Here is a 19,507-nt window from a genome sequence, read left to right as displayed (position 1 = left end):
TGCAGATGGGTATTTTTACTCTCTGATACAAAAAAGTGTTAAAACTCCCAGTTAAAAAAAAAAAAAAAAAAAAAAAAAAAGGAACCCTCGTTTTTATAGGAGAAAAAACACCTTTTTTTGTTGTTTATATTATTGTGATCCTAAATGAACAACCTTTCACACAAACCCGGGGCCTTTGCAAGTGAAAGGCAACCGAGAAATAGAAGAACTGAGTCTCCGCTGTGAGTCTAGAACATAACAGTAGCAGGACACTGTGGTGTTTTTAGACAGTCAGAATTTACCGCTTAATAAATCGGAAATAAAACATTAGAAGAGAGTGTCAGTGATTTTCATTAATAAGAGAGAAATATACAGTTCCAGTATTAGCACTAGTGAGCTGGTAAAACTTGATGCATCAGCAATAGTTCGAATGCTAGCAGACTATTGTTGTTTAATATATTAAAATCAGGAATTATTCAAAAGCTATAAGCAAATGCTGCAGTGTATACTTATTTATTCTGTGTGGATTGTAAACTCCAGACACATGTTTCGCAGTTCTATAGGAAAATCTATAAAAAAAATAAAAATAAATAATAAAAAAAAAAGCCTCGTTGAGAGCCATTAACGAGCTGCTGTTATCGTAAAATTGATGTCAGGACAGCTGTTGTCTTTTTGTTCTTTAATAATGGCTCACAGTTATACAATTTACGCAATAAAATCTCAGTAATCTCCCCAAAACAGCTGCTCGTTGTTGTTTTTAATATTCAAACAGGAGAAAATAGCATTTGTTATCCTCAGTGGCGGATTAATGCAAAAAAAAAAAAAAATTCCCCACGAGAAACACGTGGAAAATGAAGTGACGTGTTGTCAGTTTTATTTCCAGGGGGTTTGTTCGTGAAAGGCATGTCACAATAGGAGCACTTCATGTTCTGGAATAAAACGTTCAATCCGTGCAACGGCGCTCCTGAAATGGCAGTTTTTTTTTTTCCCTTTGTCCTCTGTTTGTTGCCCGTCTGTCAGCAGTTGAACCCGCTGGGAGAGAAAATCCCCGCTCTGTTGTTTTTACCAAGGCGATATGGAAGAAGTTAAATCCATCCACGCAATGTGAACGGCAGCGTTGACGTCTATTTATTTGCGTGACAGAGACATCTGCTTGCCAGCCAGCTGGTCCCGTTCCATCCCGCAACACCGCTTCGTGCCACAAGAGGTGATAGCGAGTCGCTGTTAGCGGTCCGGTCCGCTCCTCGGTCCAACATCAGAGGAAGAAGAAGAAGTGTATTCTAACTAAAGCTCTCGGCAAAAGGAGATTTGACATTAGTGTTTACTTTTACCGCAGCCGGAGGCCGTTCTCGGCAAAGAAAATGTATTAAGTTTGAAGCTACACTCACATTTTTCTTCTACACTGTAAGTAAACAGCTGGTAATGCTTAATAGTGGCAGCTAATTTTTTTTTTTTTTTTTTTTTTTTTTTTTATCACGTGAAGGATTTACTGGCAGTCAGGCATACTTATATTGTTATTAACAACGCTGTCCCCCCAAGCAGCTGCTTGTTGTTGTGTATTTCAGACCAGTTAGAATAGCTGCACGTGACCAGCCCAGTTAGCTCGTCACCTAGCTGTCAACCAAACTGAAGCAAATCCGTGCAGCAAACAAACCAGGTGAGCCGAGCTCGCTGAAATCTGCGACCCATCGGATTCTACGACTTAATAATCGCAACTTCCTTCGTCGTGTCTGAACCTGACCGACCTAACTAAGGCTGCGGCTCCCAGAACCTGCTGGATCACAGGTTTTAGTGGAACACCGAACGGATGGCGGACCGCCTGGATGCCACAGCGACTCACTATCGTCCCCCCCTGATGTGCAAACTGGTCTTACGAGATGGGATTTAATTTGTTACAAATTGCACGTTTTATGAGCTGTGGTCTGGTGTTAAGTTTCACTTTTCAAACCTTGTCTTCAGTTGTTAACTAATCTAAACCGCAGATCATATTTTTGTCTCAGCGGTAGCACAGACAGAGAAAATAGTCCTTTTGACCGTTGAGCTCTTTAGTTAAAACTTCAACTGCTTGTAGCTCAGACTTTTTTTTTTAAATTTTATTTTAATTAGAAAAAAGATTCTTACAGTGGGATTAATGGAGAACTTCACTGATTCCAAAATGTGTGTTTCTAGCTGTTATGAAATACCGCTGGTTTGTGGAAAAAAAACCAAAAAAACAGTTTTATGAATCCTTTAGTGTCTCCAGATGGAGCTGATAAATGCCTTCCACTGAGGTCACTGAGTCAGCATTGGCTAAGGATGAGGAGGACAAGTTATACAGGCCTACAAGTCTAAAAGCTTCATGCTACATTAGCTGCTACCACTGTTACACATGTGAATCTCATACCGACCTGTCTTTGATGGAACTGCGTTGATGGTAATGAAGGTGGGAAGTTTTGACAAGGAAGAAGCATGTTAAGAATAGAAAAGACAATATCTTTTTTTCAAAAACTGTCCCATTCAATAAAGCCGTGGTGTCGTGCTTAATCAGCGTTGTACTTTTTTTTTTTTTTTTTTTTTAAAATCAGCTGGTGGCAGCGAGATATTAACTTTAGCTTGCTTTCCATTCAAATTTTGCCAAAATGTTTTTACGAAATCTTTTGCTAAAGTCAGTAAAACAAAATGGAAACTGCGTGTTCTGGGTCCACGCCGGGGTTTCTCGCCCGTTCTACGTGTTGTCGGACCTGCTGTGCAAACCTCCAACGAAGGGCACCCAGGAGATATTCTTATCGAATGCTGAAACTACCTCTATGCACCATACTCGGGGATCCTGCCCACGATGATAAAAAAACAAACAAAAAAACAGTTATTTTTGACTTTTGCAACTTGAATCATACCTCAAAATGCCTTATTTAGCTCTTTTCAACCAATTTTTTTTTTTACCGTATTCCTGTTTAGCGTTGCATTCATTGCAATAAAAAGAGGCTTCTTTGTGTTGAGTCGGTGATAGTCATCCACCATTTTCTGGCAGAGAACAAGACTCAGACTTGGAGGTGCTGATTCTCACCCCAGCTGCTTCACACTGAAGCTGCGAGTGCTCCAGTGTGGACGGTAGGTCACGGCCCCGACGGAGCTGGCAGAACCACATCGTCTGCAGAGAACAGAAAGGCAGTTCTGGTCACTCCTTGAAATCCTGTCTGTGAAATAGCGGACGACCCTGCTCAATGGAGCTTCCGATATTCTACGGCGTAAGCCACCCGTTTCACCCTTTTTTTTTTTTTTTTTTTAACAACCAGACGTAGAAGTGGACGGCCTTCTGCCTCGTTTCGGTGTGCAGGGAGAGAGCGGAGAGGGAAAAGATTAGCATTGAGAGCCGGTCGAACGATGGAACGCCGAGCGGGCCGGTGGGGCCGGTAGCCCGCGGATCAGAACCACGCAGCTCCAGAACCAGAGATACCTGCAGAGAGGAAAATAAGCACAAACTCGGGGGAAGATTTGTGTCTGCTCGCTGTTTTGTGTGCACTGGTTTTTACTTACTGGTTCCGTAAGTCGTAAGCATCGCAGATCATATCACTCACTGGTCGGTTGAGCGTATTGACCGGTGGAACTTTTATCGTGGAAAAGATCCACGGCAGCACCAACGTTGTTTGTATTGAAGGACTTTACTAGTCATTATACGGACTGAAAGAATCAGCCAATCAGAGCCCTTGTTGTGGGCATGCCTGTAATGCACGTGCTTGTTTTCGTTAAGTTGTTGCTGTTGCGATAGGTGGGTGAGACAGAGTCCGCAGGACAGAGTCACCATCAATACCAATCATCCATGTGTGTTCAGAGGCTAAACCACACACTTATTCTTGCACACACACACACACACACACACACACACACACATTTAAACATGGTTAGTGTCAGCTGATCGTAAGCACCTCCGATGATGATGATGATGACGACAAGCTGCAGATTCAAGTTGAAAAACTTCAGTGAAAATCAAGTTTGTAACTTTGTTATCGCTCCATGTGGTGTTTTTTTTTTTCTATGCTAGAAAAACATGTATGCAGTTACCACCGTGGCTGAGCATTTCCACTTCGGAGCTGCAGTGATAGTCTGACAGTCTCAAAACCACACATTCGGGCAGAGATTGAGGCGCGGACTTATTGCATATTTATAGATCCATACGCCTACTTAATAAAGGCAAAGGTGTAAAGTTGCACCTACGTCACTTCAAGGCTTTAACAGATGTCTTTTTGTTGATGGTTTTGGGGAGTTTTTAGGGTTTGATCGATGCAAGGAGAGAAACTCTAAACCAAAATCCTGCTCCTGCATACCGACGTGAGTGATATTCAGCCGACTCGACGTTCTGCTCCGATCTCCGTGTTCCCTGTAAACTTTGGACATAACGGACAATACCACATTATCGCCTCCCACTCGTGCTGCAGGCGGGTGTGGTGGAGTCAAGGGTGAAACCTCCCAAACATGTGACCGCGTGGGCTCTCGTCACACTACGGTTATTCAGAGGAAGCTCGGCTCGTGTGTGATCCCGATCCACGTCGTCCCGTGGCTTTTGACCCAGAAATCCAGATCAGATCAAATCGTTAAACTTTTCTTTTATCGGAGAGCTTTTATGAATGTTTGAAATGTTTCAGTTTGTATTTCTTCCGCGAGTTTTCGTATTCTCCTCTCTTTGTTTTTCTTTCGTTATTTATTGCTTTCCCCCCCTCCCCCCTTGTGTTAAGCCCTTTGCAACTTTTTTCAGAAAAGTGCCAAATAAATGAAGTTTCTTACTGTAATTTATTCTATAATGTGGCTTTTGCAGCTCTATGGATCGTGCTCACCTTGTCCCTGAATCGTTGGTGACAAGGGACGGCTGTGGCAGCGGACCTGACGCTATTAGAAAGAGAAACCCAGCAAAGATTTTGTGAGAACGTGCGGGAAATACAGGCTCTGGGTTCCCCTGCATTCGTCCCTGGACAGACATGAACTCGGTGCATTCAGCCATGACTTTCTCTGGAACCGCAGAGGGCGAGATCAGAGCCGGCGCTCATGTTAGGCCCCGGGGCGAAAAGCAAGCGTCTCCGTCGCCTCCGTGATTCATCTCTTCCTCTGTAGCTGTTGATTGTTGGGCAGGAATCTTGAGTTTTCGTTAAAGAAACCTTTGTTCTGTGATTGCGACGGTGACACTTTTTTTTAAAATTATGATTTATTGAAAAGAAGACTGGAGGATAGACTGCGGCTTTCACCCAGGCACACGTGCTGCTCTGTTGACCCTTTAACTGGTTCCTCTTCAGATTTTTTTTTTTTTTTTTTAGTTTTAGCAGTGATGGATGTTGACGTGGAGGCTGCACGCTGATTTACTTAACCCGGATTATCCGGTGTGGTCGGAAGAGCCTCCCTGGTTTGTAAACTGTGTATCCAGACTTCTGCTGAGAGATGATCAACATGTAGCGCAGCGCAGGGCCGCTGTGGAGGAAGTGAACTTTCCTTATAAGGAAGCTCTGGTGCTGAAGTGAGCAACGGAATGAATCATTATGCAGTGTAAAATACGTCCTTTACAGCGGGTATAGTTTATATTTTAAAATGTCAGCTTTAAACCAGAATACCAGAATAGTAAACGTTAATGCGCGATAAGGTTTCTCAGAGATCAGTAATGGGCAGTATCCTACATGAGTTTATTATTAATATGCTAATTGTAGTTTAAACTTTTAACCCTTTAAATTCCTATCGTAATGTTATTGAATATGATCCCAAATGTCACATGTTCTTACTGAAACCATATTTCGCCTGTTATCTCGATTCGATCACCAGTTTCCACTTTCCACTTTCTTTGTTCTGTCAAACATCATGATCGTTTCATTCATGCGCTATAGTTTTACATCTGCATTCAAAAAGACCCGAGGCGTCTCATTGTGAAGAATGTACAGTTTGGACCGAGGCCGTCGTATCATTTGTGGCTCGGAGGACCGTTTAGATGCCTGATCAAAGTGCAGCTAAGCTTCCGCTTAGCCCTCCCACCCCACCCCCACCCAGATTGTACGTGACTCTGACTGGCTGTTATTTCTTGCCCGAGAAAACCTCATTGGAGACGTTACTATTGCCGCAGTCACAGGAAGCCCTGTGCTGCAACAGGAAAGAAAACAGGAAGTCACAACCGAGCCACAGGTTGCGCCGAGGCCACCTTGCTTATCCCGTTGGCTGCCGCCTGGTTTGTTGTGGATGCCCACAGTGAGAATCATTCCCCCTGACGTCAGCGCAGTCAGAGCCGGGATGGCTGATGTTTTTCAGGAAGAATCGAGGAAGTCGAAAACATTGAGACGACGTCCACAGGTTACGAACTGAACTGTGGTGAAAGTCAAAGATGGGGCTGATAATTCGCAGCAACAATTGTCACTCATGAAGATCTTCAGCAACTACACATCACAAGGCAGAAAACATGCAACATACAGACACATTCATCACTCGGGGAGAGAGAGAGTTGATCTCCTCCCGGTCTGGACCAATTAGAGCAGAGCTGGACGACATCACCTGACATGCTTCTATGGAATATTCAAAAATAGACATAGAAAAACCATAAAAGACCATATTAAAAGGAATCATTCAGATCACAATCCCGAGTGGTGAATGTGTTTATGTCGATATACTGTGTTTATTTGATTATAGACCGAAACGCTGCTCTGTTAAATACATCTGCTGGGAGCTGTCAGTCTGTTTTTGATGGAGCAGCTGAAGAATACGTTTTGATATACACGCTCTTCGTGCTTTTTTTATTTTCCATAAAACTTGGGTCACGTGTGTCTTTTTCAAATTGCTCAAGATCAAGTATTTATTTTTTATTTGCTTGTGTTTTGTCCTCGTGTGTGTGTGTGTTTTTTAAGTTGCAGTTTGTTTCTGCAACTGAACTGGATTTACTTTCAACCATGTTTTTGACCTTGGTATTAAAAACTTCCAGATCTGGTCATTTTGCAGACTTTCCCCAAGCGTTGCTTTGGACGCTGCATTTGTAAATCGCTTTCCCACTTTGAGGCCATAGAACTGTTGGTTGATAATGGATTTATTTACAGACTGGAAATAACGTAGAAAAGAAAAGAAGCAAAAGATTTCCTGCATCACTGCTTACAATGTGAGAACTTGTTGCTTTTCTTGGTCGTACTTTACTGTAAATGTAAAATTTTGGTGTTTTGAACTGTTGGTTGGACAAAATGAGACTTTTGGGGACATCAACTTGGACTCCAGGAGGTTGTTGTGGTGTTCTTTTCACCATCTTTTGATGTCTTATTATGTCAATGATTAGTCAGGTAATCTTAAAATAAGTTTGCAGAATAATTGATAATAAGAATAATAATTATCTGCAGAACTAGATGTCAACACAATGAAGGGTGGATGGATGGATGGATGGATGGATGGATGGATGGATGGATGGATGGATGGAGAGAAACACTGGCTGACAACAGAGCCTCTTATTGGATCCAGCCCAGAAACGCTGAGCTTAAAGGCCTAAAAGCCCAACCAGGATTTCAAAAGATTAATTTAAAATCGCATGAAAGTTCAACATTTCGGGCTTTTGAAGAGCCTCGTTTGAAAGAAGGCGCAGCTGCCACAGTGTTGATTCTTTCTGTAGATCGGCTGAAGGGCGTCTCAAAGCCTGATAGATCTTAATAAACTACATTTATGTCTTTGAGCTGCTGAAACAGGGAGCCACGGTGTTGCACTGGGCTCAGGTCATCTGGGAGATACGATCTCTCTTTTCAGGTTGTCCATCCCATTCTAGTGAGCACTATCTTTCAAGCTTTTGGGGGTTTATCTTCAGACTTGGCACAGACTTTTCTCTGGCCCTATTGATGAACTGATTTAGATTTTGGGGGTCAAAGTTCAAAGTTACTGTGGCTTTAAGGGAATTTCTTCAATTTTGGCACAAGAATTTACTTGGACACAAGTATTTAGGGATTAGATGTTGCAAAGCCACGGAGTGTGACACGCAAGGTTAGGGCAATTCACTTTGGCCATTTAATTATTGATTGGAAAGTAAATTATTTACACTCCACCCTCCCAATGCAGCTTATTTATTCACGTTTGGAGCACATTGCTCTTCGTCAGCGTTGTTAATAAATTAATTGCATCGGGATGTTTGCGTAATTTACTTCTGCTCGCTCTCAACATTGTTCCGGTTCCAGTATGTTGGACGAGCGTTTACTTTGATGGTTGCCGGTGTTTGGCGTCTATCAGCTGCAAGTTTTTGTTCGGCCCCTCGTCTTATACGATTGAACCGCCTCCCGCACTGTGCAGCGGTTCTCACAATACCCGTGGAAGAGTTATTTATAATCTGAGTTACCTTTAATAATTTACGCTCCCAGCGCTCATAACTTAGACCTGTGTAGCTGTGTGCCAAGACGGCCAAAAATAGATCCCTATAACTCAGGAAAAGAATTGTGACCATTTTTTAGAACTGGTTGGAATGTGTTCTCAGGTGTCCTCCTTGAAACCGTGCTGATTGTTTTAGATCTTCTGTGCTGTCGGATTGAAGATGTGTGAAGAATTTGTAGCTTCTTTGCAGCAGCCTCTTTGTTTGAAGTATTGTGTACTGTCAATCGGCTTTAATGGCCAACACATGCCAACACACACCGGGTTCAAGTGAACACTCAGATGTGAATGTTGACTGCTACTCGACTGCTACTCTGCACACAAGCGAGAGACAGTAATTCTGGTTTACATAAGCGGTGGTATCTTGTGATAAGTCCGTCTGTTGGACTTTCCATTTTAACACTTGGATTTGAGCTGTATGTCACAACAGAGGGCAGAATAGGCGTTTCCTGTATTTGATGAATCCCTGAACATTTCACCCTTTTAAATAAGATTATATTTTAGCCAAAGTAGAATTCTGTGACTCACCTAATCTCAGACTGCCAGGAGGAAAGAGCTCTGCACCAATAATGTTGGCTCACGCTGTGGAATCAATAGAAGGTTAAAGCCAAAGTGAGCCAGCAGACTAAACTAATTAGAAGCGTTTCATCTTTGGGATGGCCTATTGAGCTGTTTGTTCAGGTTTTATATAATGTTAGCAGGGAGGTGTCAGAGCTCCTGTCGGGACTTCATGTATTCAGACTGCGTTTGAGAATGCAAAAAATATGTGTGCATTCATAATGAGTCACTCTTACTCAGCATTTTGAGTTTCGGTATTACACATTTTTCACATGATTTGCCATCTCTCTTTACAGATAGATTGCTTTGTTGTTTTGCGTTAATTAAAGCTACTGTGATGTAAGTGAGTGATTGTTTATGAGTGTGTATTCATCAGTTTGAAAGTTTTTGATAGTGTGTGCATATGAATCATGTTTGTGAATGTTTGGCAATATTCATTTGTAATTGTAAATGTTTTGGAGTATTTTGTTTCGTAGGTTTGTTTCTGTATAATGATTCTTCAATTCTCAGTTGTTTCACTAATGTCAAAATGATGTGATAACTCCGGTGTATAACGTTATGTTGACTGCAGAGCGCACCTGGATGGTGTGCAGAGTGAACACGCTTGAGTTATCGTGTACTTTATCTTAAAAAAAAAAAAAAAGGCATTCAAGTGCATTAGCTTTGCCAGACAAGAGGTACTCCATCACTGATGTAACTGAAGCATCGTACTCCAGAAATGATAACCAGCTAACTAATACACACTAGCTCTTTACAAAAAAAAAAATCAATCAACTGTGGTCGAGTGAAGAAACAGAAGAACAGGTCTGTATGGTCTGTTTTGTTTCAAAAGTCTGTTCTCCGCTGCTGGAGACATACGAGCTGCTGTTTTCGTGTTCTGACGTTGATCTTTATCAGGAGCAGTTCGCTCAATAAATCGGGAGTCAGTGGTTTGGCACAACGTGAAGTAGAACAAGAGCCAAAATACAGTTTGACTCTTTCTTTTTCTTCAGTCAGGTATCGTTTTGAACGGAGAATAAATTCTGAATCGAATTGTGGCGAGAGTAGAATTACAGTGTGACAATACCACAGATTCCCTCCCCTACTGTGTTCCATACCATTTATGATAAAAAAAAAAAATAATAATAATAAAAAAAAGCATCTATGAAGAAGAAGGAGGAGCAGCCCATTAATACGGATCTTGAAATCCTTTTGGAGACTCTGAAGCAGCTCTGAACCATCAGGAGAATAATCACCATTGTCGGCAGAATATTGTCCCCCTTTAAGAATAATGTCGAGACTGTTTGGCAACCAGCATGTAAAAAAACATGTTGAACTTCATCATTCAGAATCAGAATCGCTTTATTGGCCGTATGTTGACACATACAAGGAATTTGACTTTGGTTTTAGGTTCGCTCTCAGCGTCCAAAAAAACCCCAAATACACTTATTAAATACTCAATAAATGTCACTGCACGGTTACTCTCATTTCCACATTTTGATAGTTTGGTCATTGTACGGCGTCATAAAGCAGGTCGCCCGCTGCTGTTGTGTTAAATTCTATTTGTGTTTGTTGTGCAAAAGAAAATCTGGCTCGTCTGCTGTGAGACGGCGCGTCGCCCAGGTCTGTAAAACCACAGCGGCGGGATGACGCATGTTACACAAGCATCCCTGTTTCCTCTGTGGGCCGACTGGACGGGTCATGAGCCCACGAGATGGAGCGTGACCTTGGCTGACCTGAGAACATCTCACATCAATGACGAGGAATTATGCACGGGCTAACAATGGCACCGAAGTGCCATTTTAGTAATTAGCTCTGCATCAGCACTTTACTAGACATTGTCTTTTTCTGCACAGAAGACTCGTCTACTATGCTGCAGCTGGAATCTGACATCATGAAGTGATACTGAGTGATTGAAGAAGTTGAACGAGTCTGGGAAAACTTGTTCGACAGTGTGTTTGTTTTGATCTCTTTTGTGTATGACGTTGCAGCTCGGCAGTAGAATCGGTTCCTATTTAAAACAGTTATGAAACATGTCGTCTGTAGCTTTGCATTCATACCTGGTTTTCATCAGGACAGATCCGATCAACAGTGTGTTCTGTGTGCACCGACCATTAACATGTGTTTTTCCTTTTTTAAATTTAGATCAGATGTTAATGCAAAGTGTAAAAGGCGCACCTGAGTGTTACTCTGGTAAAGTCTGTGAGGATTAAGTGGAGCTGTGGGTGAACTGCTGTTTCTCCATGTATCTTGTTCTTGTGTCTTGTCTGCTGCTCTGCTGACTCTTAACAAGTTGCAGATTTCCATGAGAACAGCCCAGAGTAATCTGAAGCATGATAATTCTTTAAGCTCTTTTTTTCTGATTATTGACATTTATCGCCGACCTTACCGAAAACCTATAAAATACTTACAGTCAGCTTCAAGAATTTTTGCACCATCGAAAGAGAAAAACAATGTATTTAACATAAACATGTGTTCTTCATTGCTCTTTTGTTTGATAAGTAAATCGTGAATTATATGCATTCAAATATGTGATTTAAAGTTAGTTTCACATGAAATCACTAAGCTAAAGTAGCCTAGTTAGTCTTTGACTAGTTAGCTTCAAGAAGGACAAGTGTATTTGATTATTTTCTTTAGTATGATGTATTTTAGATGCTGACTTTTGTGGTAACAAGTTAAAAAAAAAAAAAGGAAAACGGTAAATTGGGTAAAGTTTCTATTTTGGCTTTGTAAGACAGTACAGACCTTTTAGATGTAGTTTACATCACACAAGAAATTATTAGCAATCAGGTTATTATTTCTATGATTATAAGTATATTTTACAGAGACTATTTCTTTTCTCTTCCAGGCTCGTAACATCAAGACTTCTGAACTGGCGGCTATCAAGATTGTCAAGCTCGATCCTGGTATGTTCAGTCCAAATGTGACACAACTACTATAATTTGCGACAGGTTGATTTTATTTTTTTTAGAAACTTTATGTCAAACTGAAATTACAACTTTTTGTTTTATATCTGTTGGTTCAGATTTTACAGACTTATGACTCTTTTGACACTAAAACTAACTTACCATTGTTTTCTTTTAAAACTACATGTGCCTTTCACTTTCACAGAGGACGGACAGGAGTGTTTGTATCCATAACTTCAGTGTGTCCATATCAAGCACAGATAGTCAATGAAAGATGCGCAAGGTGTTCGACGACATTTTGTTGGCACAATTTGGAAGTGTGAAAACTCCAATCATTGTTTGTTTTTGTTTTTTTTGTTTTTTTTATAAATCTTTTAGATAACACTGAACTGTTCTCAGCTCCACCACAACAGTGCTTTTCTATAAATGTCACTCATGTTTCCATCGTTGACTTCCTGCACCAGCTCACGTCTTCTGAGATTTTATGAGATATCAGCGTGAGACTTCTGTTTCCTTTCCGTAATGCTGTCAAACAGTTATAATAAGAGTCTGAGCATGTCAGTGGTGAAAATGAGCACTTTTAGTGGACGTACACTGACGAGGCACAGTTGCCCCAAAGTATTACATTGCAGCCTTTTTTTTTTAGGCTCTCGGCTGAATTGATCTCAAATATTCAAATATTGTTGCGCCCATTAGTCACTTAGACCCAAAATTATGGATATTTTGGGTCCAGGGAGAAAAAGGCCAAAAGTTTCCCTTTTAAAAGAGTAATTTGCTTCTGTTGTTGTTTCTGCTGAGATCTGAGATCCTTTCCAAAAGTGATTCAAATGTAAGCGACGGGGAGAAAAATCTGTAATTGGGTTTCTGTGCAAAAATACATTCAGTTGTTTATTGAGGGTTTCGGTGAGTGAAATGAAGCGGGGAATCAAAACAAACTTACCGACCGAATGGCCTCTTTGCTTTCATGCTGCGCTTCGTCGCTGAGCAAGCAGTGGTGGGATAGAAACAGAAAGGAGCAACATTAGGAATGGATCACTGCACAGAGCAGAGTACTGTTTTAAGACATAACAAAAACGTGAACCTATTTTTTAATACATAATTATTACATCCATTTGAGTAGCGGGACAAACATTGTTTGGAAGCAATGCATTTACTTTTGTAATTTCACACTTCAAAATATGGAGCCCTCCTGGTTCATAGCGGTTACAGTACTTTTCTAGCATTTACTGATTCACATAAATTGCAAGTTGCCGCAGAATTTTCCATAAATGACCATGGCCCACCTGTGCTGTGCGTCCTACACCGTTTGAATGAGCTCCCACTGCTTGAAGCCTGTATGCTTCTCTGCTCTGTCATTTCTTTCTTCCATCTGTATGTACTCGGTTCCTCTGTAAATAAACTCTGTCTGCACAGGTGACGACATCACGTCCATCCAGCAGGAGATCACCATGATGAAGGAGTGCAAGCATAAAAACATCGTGGCCTACTTCGGCAGCTACCACAGGTGCCGTGTGTTTTCAGATGGCTCAAATTCCTCGAATTGTCGGTCGCCTGAAATATGCTAAGTTTGACTTTTATTTTTCCCTGCGCTCATGCCGGATTCCTCTCCCACTATTTCCAGTTCTCTGTTCTCATGTTCACACTGTATGTCTTTGTGTGTATGAATGCATCAAGTGTCTTTTTCCAGTGCTGTGTTCCAGATGACATACTTCCCTCAGTACACTAACAAATAGTGCTCTTCCATGTTAGGACTCTTGCTTGTGTAGAGCAGGAATGTTGACGGGGTGATGCTGTTTCAACTCGCCAGCATGCCATTCTGCACTGACTGGAAATTACCTCAGCGTGTGAACACGTGTGTCGTCCGTTTAACACACTCAATAAACACACGGGTTCTTCTGTTCAGCAGCAGTAGCGAAGAAAAAAAAACAGGAACAGGAATTTGAAAATGCTTCACACCACCTTCCTCCAAGATGGCGACCGTTTAGGGTGAAAAAGTGTTCCGGCGTTTCACATTTCTTTTTTAGGGGCGGGGAGGGGGGGGGGCGTTTTGAGTGCATCATCCTGGTACTTCTAGCGCACTGCATGTTTCTGTACTTGACAGTGTGAATGCATTCAAAATAGTGAGCGTTAGTGCACAAGTACAACATCTGGAATGCAGCACAAGTATTTTGTCCTGATAATGTGTATCACGACGCCTTCGAAGCTGTTTCTTCCAGAGAAGAAAAAAGGCTGTGTCTCTCTTCAGGAACACCAAGCTGTGGATCTGCATGGAGTACTGCGGTGGAGGGTCACTTCAGGATATCTACCATGGTACAAACACAAATAATATTACCTTCTAAAAAGTGTGGAAATTATTTCCCAGATGAAGGTAACAGACACTGAACAGTTTCATCTGTGTGTTAATGTGCCATTCAGATACAATGAACTATTTTCATCTGACACATTTGTCGTGTTTTAACAAGTAAAAGCTGAAACAAATCAACCAAAAACAGTCAGCCTTTTTTAATTCGGCTGAATTGACACCTTTGATATTGCTCACTTGTCAAACTGAACCACAGAAATGTCAACAAAGTAATTAAAAAAAAAACAAATTAGAGCGTAAATAAAAGAAAGTTGAGCAATGATCTGAACCACCATAAAAAAACACAGTTGAGGCCATTTATGTAACTCTCTTAGAATAACTGGTGAACTCTTAAATTGAAATATGAGATTTTCCTTTAACTTCTGCCAGCATGACTTGAACACAGCCCAGACTGAGTTTGGCCTGCCTGAGCACTGAACATAGGAGAGAAGGGCAGAACTGCTTAAAACCAAAAAAAAAGTCTTCATAACACCAAAAGCTATTAGTTTTGTATTTGAACACTGTCTGCGTGAAGACGACTTAGCACATCAGTAACAGCTTGGGCATTGCTGCGATAGCGCCGTGCAGCACTTTAGCCCTGCTAGCACTGCACCGCGCTGAGGTGGACCAACGTTTTATTTACACCTCTTTTTATTCCAACTTGGGTGCTTTTCACACTCTGGTCTCTCTCAGACGTTTTCCTGACACCGTCGGGACACGCGGCCTCCACGACGTGTGCACCGCAGTCGCGGCACGTCTTGGTTTAATGTTTAGGATGCGACGGCAACGGGTCAGAACCGCCGCACAGCCCGCGTGAGACGTGCCTGCCGTTCCACTTGCCTATTTTTCACAGTAAAAATAGAAAAGAAAAAGATCTGTAATCACATGTGTACTATATAATCACAGCAGAAACCCAATGAAGGGCTCTAATTATGTTGTGTCAATAATTTAACAAAGCAGTATTCTCCCGGTGTGCTCTTCCTCTCTCTCTTCCCGTCTCTCTGTTTGTGTATTTTGAAAGAGGCGAAACAAAAATAATTGGAAGATTTTGACTGCTTTTCTGTGAAAGACTTGTCATAAATTTCAGACATTTCACTCTGATGAGTTAAAACCAGGGAAGAGTTTATTATTTGACTGAGGTCACAGATCCACCTCCGTCCACATTCAACACAGCAGTTGTTTTAGTCACATACAGAAAAAGAAATTGCCTGTAAACCTTAAAATAGCTTCTTTTTTATTTTGTATTAACAGTTATGTTAATTATCGGAATTGATTGAATTCATGTTAATTGTGTGATTTTTATTTGGAGACTCAGTGATAAAAAAAAAAATAAAAAAAAAGCTTTTGCAGACATTTTGTCTCTGGTTCTTTTCACCAAGTGGTAAACATCATAACTTTTAGAACATCCTGGAGTTACAACCACCGAGCTGACATTAATGGTTTGTCCTCCACGGCTGCTTTGTTGTTCCATGCTGTGCTATTCATGGGTATGTCAGTTGAGTACAAAGACGGGAAACAGCGGGAAAACATCCGGTCTAGTTTAGTTAAAGGCTAAAAGAACTTCTTCCAAACACTGTGGAGATGTCTTATTTATCATCATGTCTATTTGTTTGTCTTCTAAATGGACAATATATATCATGTAAAAGCTAAAAGCTAAGACCTATTTCTACATTTGCTCATGGATGAAACCGCCCTTCTCATCTGGTTCCCGGGCAAAACACCCCACATATTTCCCCAAATGTCTGCCAGCTGTGATCAACTCATTTGTATAGTTACAGTAAAACAGATGACGTCGGCACAAGGAACTCTAAAAAAGCCAGTTCTACTCTATTTTTAGAAATGTCTTTCTTTTTCACCTTCCTGCTGAGTGTACGAGCTATTAATCAAACCGTTCTTCTCAGTGACAGGCCCATTAAAGGAGAAGCAGATAGCCTTCGTGTGCAGGGAAACCCTCCAGGTAAGGCACTCTGGGTGAAACTCAGCTTGTTGGTGTTGCACATATTTAAAGACACACTGCTCACAGAATGAGTCATGTGTTTTTCCCCCCGCTGCAAATAGTGTTTAATCTGGCCAGAGTTTTAAGTATACTGTAGAGGTAAATGCAGCTGCAGAATGATAGCCCACAGTACAACATGCCAGACTGTTTTGTTACTGAGTGGCCTTCTGCTCACCGCAAGCTTTTACTGGGAAATCAGCTTTGTAGACAACAATAACAAAAAACATAAATAATCCCAGAGAACAACTGATACCAAAAGTTAAGTCAAGTTTATTGGTATCACACCTTTCACAGATATGTAATCACAAAGTGAAGTTACATTCATAATGCAGCAAATTCCCACAAACAGCACAATGCTTACACAGCAACAACAAACAAAAGAGGACACAGAGAACAAGTACAAACTATACTATTCTCTACTATTCTATACTTCACTAAAATGTACTATAATATACTATACTGTACTATAATGTACTATACTGTACTATAATGTACTATACTACACTACACTATCCTCTACTCTCCTGTAATATGCTATGCTATAATGTGCTATGCTCTTCTATGCAATGACGTACTATACTATAGTATACTATACTTTAATGTACAATATTATACTCCACTCCTCTCCTCTCCTCAAAGTCATACTACTACTATACTGTAGTGTACCATACTATACTATACTATACTATGCTATAGTATAATGTACTATACTATTCCAATCTACTCTACTCTACTCTACTCGAAGTCATGCATTCAAAGTACAGAAGTATTTCTAAACTTAAAGGAATATAAGTATATTACTCATAATGTATAAAGATGGAAGCTGTTAAATCTGTAACTGCCTCATCTACTGAAAGAATCCTGTGTTTTGTATCTGAAATTGAAACAAGGTAACCTGCAGATTAATTATTTTAATAAGTACCTCAGAACTACTACACACTACAATACCACTACTTGTACTGTAGTTAATACAGTACTAAAACAGATATTTATTTTTATTATAGTGTGTATCTTTTGAATTGAATTTATATTGTATTTTATGCTAGCCCCAGGAGGACTGCCTGTGCTGGATCACCACCATCACCTTTTGTCTTGACCCAGTGGCTCTATTAGTTCACTGTGTGTCAACGGGTTATACATCCTTTTATTTGGAATTTTGGTGCGCTCACTGTCCATGTGCTTAAAGATATATTTAATCAAAAATTAAAAAAAAAAAACTCACACAAAACAATTGTGGCCAAGGATTATTCCAGCACAGCAGCAGCAATTAGTTTCTGGGTATCAGGAGTTTAAGGGAGTTTGTAGAATCCCAACCGTGTATTTCTTTTCCCTCTTTTTTATCTGTTTAATGTTTGAAAACCATGAAATGCCTATAATATTTATATACTCAAAATAACCTGCGCAAAGCTGATTTACATCCTGTATTGTTCTTTTTTTCCCCCAGGGTTTGTATCACTTGCATGAAACTGGCAAAATGCACAGAGACATCAAGGTACAGCTATTGTTAAAGCTTAATAGTAATACCTGATTACACTGTGGCTCATCCTGTAAACTCAAGCTTCCGTGTGTGTCTGTGCGTCCTCTCTGCAGGGAGCCAACATTCTTCTGACAGAGCGAGGAGATGTGAAGCTGGGTCAGTGGAGATCTGCATTGGACACACACACACACACACACACACACACACACACACACACACACACACACACACACACACACACACACACACACACACACACACACACAGACAGACAGACACGGGACACATCTGCAATGCCTGTTTAACCAGTTACACTCGTTAAGTAGGCTTAAATAGGCCATCTATATTGGATTACTGCTGCCAGCGTGACCCTGTGTGTCTCTTCCCCGTGCAGCTGATTTTGGAGTGGCGGCAGAGATCAGCGCCTCGGTTGCCAAAAGGAAGTCTTTTATCGGCACTCCCTACTGGTGAGAAGGATTCTCACCCAACCTCCCTTCAAACACAAATGAAGGAATAGCTGTTGACAGAGGGGTCCGCGCTTTAGGAATCCTAAGTGTTGCACTACCCACAATTCAAGTTTTTTTTGTTTTCTTTTTCAGACACAGCCCTGGTGCTTTTCATAAACTTGAATTAGTTCCAAGTAGTGACTCTCATCTGGCTATCTGCAGGTCTTAAAAACATAAGTGAATAAATGAATACTGATTCTAGTTTCTTTAAGGAAAGACCTTTTAAGGTTTTTAAAAGGTATGGTATTCAATTTTATTTTGTTTAGTCTTAAAAAGGTCTTAAGAAGTCTTTAAAAAAAAAAAAGAAGCTGACTACAATCCACAAGAAATTAACTGTTTTCTTCTGTTTATAAAATGCTTGTTGACAAAGTAGAGATCCGATTTTGAAATACAAATTTGATGTCTTTTTTAGAGGTACACAATATTAGAGGTAGCACAGTGACTAACTGATACTAAAGCACCGCTAAAAAGGCCATGTGTGGACAGAGCGTGTACATTCCCTTTTCAGGAATGTTATATATGAAGTTGTCTTCAGCTTTAGTATCTTCCTTCTGGTTCATGTTCAGGATGGCTCCGGAGGTGGCTGCAGTTGAAAAGAAGGGCGGCTACAACCACCTATGTGATATCTGGGCCGTCGGCATCACTGCCATCGAGTTGGCGGAGCTCCAGCCGCCCATGTTTGACCTTCACCCAATGAGGTTAGTCAGCACAGACCGGGACGTCAGCCCAGAGAGCTGGAAACAGAAAGCTAAAGGACTCTGCACAATGTCAGAGTGGAGAGACAAACAATAGAGACTGTTTAAAGGAAATATTGTGGTTGCATAGTTCACATTTATATTTGGAATAAAAGGAACCGCGCTGGGCTGGTTGATGTTTTTCAGATCGATTTAAATTTGTTCGCGTCAGCCCTAATTCTTTCACGCACACTAAAGTTAGTCCTACAGTTCCACAGGGTTTTGTGTTGGCACATACTTTTTCAACTTAAACATGTGATATTATGAGAAAACCTGGATAGATTTCCAGTTCTATACAGCTATATTTAAAGTATTTGTGAAGCCGGACTGTTGATCAAACTTCAAGAATGTCTTAAAGACATAAAGGCCTGGATGATCTGTAATTTTGTATGTCACGACTGCATGACTTTTAACTTTGTCTTCTCTCTCGTGTAGTTTGTGCGTTTTCCTCTCTGTACTTTTCTGCAAATATCTTGGACTCTGTAACTGCATTTTTCTGATCTGCGGTTGTTTGGCCCCATCAGCTTTTCCAGTGTTTATTGTGTGTTGTGTTTCTATGCTCTTGTTTTTCCCTCTCCGCTCTCCCTTCACCCTGAATCCGGTTCTGTTGGAGCTTTCTTCCTGTTACAAGCGAGTTCTTCCTCGCCGTCGTCAAACACATACTTTCGCTGGAATTTGCTGTATTGTTGTGTTTCTGTGCTGT

General features: G+C 40.9%; 1 protein-coding gene across 5 annotated transcripts in view; it reads left to right on the top strand.

Moving 5' to 3' along the window:
• map4k2 (mitogen-activated protein kinase kinase kinase kinase 2) overlaps window positions 1–19,507 on the top strand; it is a 37,348-nt gene that overhangs the window by 1,535 nt on the left and 16,306 nt on the right. For all 5 annotated transcript variants that reach the window (XM_069708022.1, XM_069708025.1, XM_069708023.1 and 2 more), the window contains exons 2-9: window positions 11,693–11,750; window positions 13,164–13,254; window positions 13,996–14,060; window positions 15,993–16,048; window positions 17,532–17,579; window positions 17,678–17,720; window positions 17,959–18,031; window positions 18,637–18,768. In XM_069708022.1, coding sequence (XP_069564123.1) covers window positions 11,693–11,750; window positions 13,164–13,254; window positions 13,996–14,060; window positions 15,993–16,048; window positions 17,532–17,579; window positions 17,678–17,720; window positions 17,959–18,031; window positions 18,637–18,768 — 566 coding nt within the window. The remainder of the gene's footprint in view (window positions 1–11,692; window positions 11,751–13,163; window positions 13,255–13,995; window positions 14,061–15,992; window positions 16,049–17,531; window positions 17,580–17,677; window positions 17,721–17,958; window positions 18,032–18,636; window positions 18,769–19,507) is intronic.

The sequence above is a fragment of the Brachyistius frenatus genome, unplaced genomic scaffold (assembly GCF_029030835.1).
Source record: "Brachyistius frenatus isolate BFR_SWC_R1_liver_20210118 unplaced genomic scaffold, ASM2903083v1 Contig_73, whole genome shotgun sequence".
Classification (NCBI taxonomy): Eukaryota; Metazoa; Chordata; class Actinopteri; family Embiotocidae; genus Brachyistius; species Brachyistius frenatus.
Note: the sequence above shows the minus strand (reverse complement) of the source record. Positions and strands in the feature narration are given on the sequence as shown.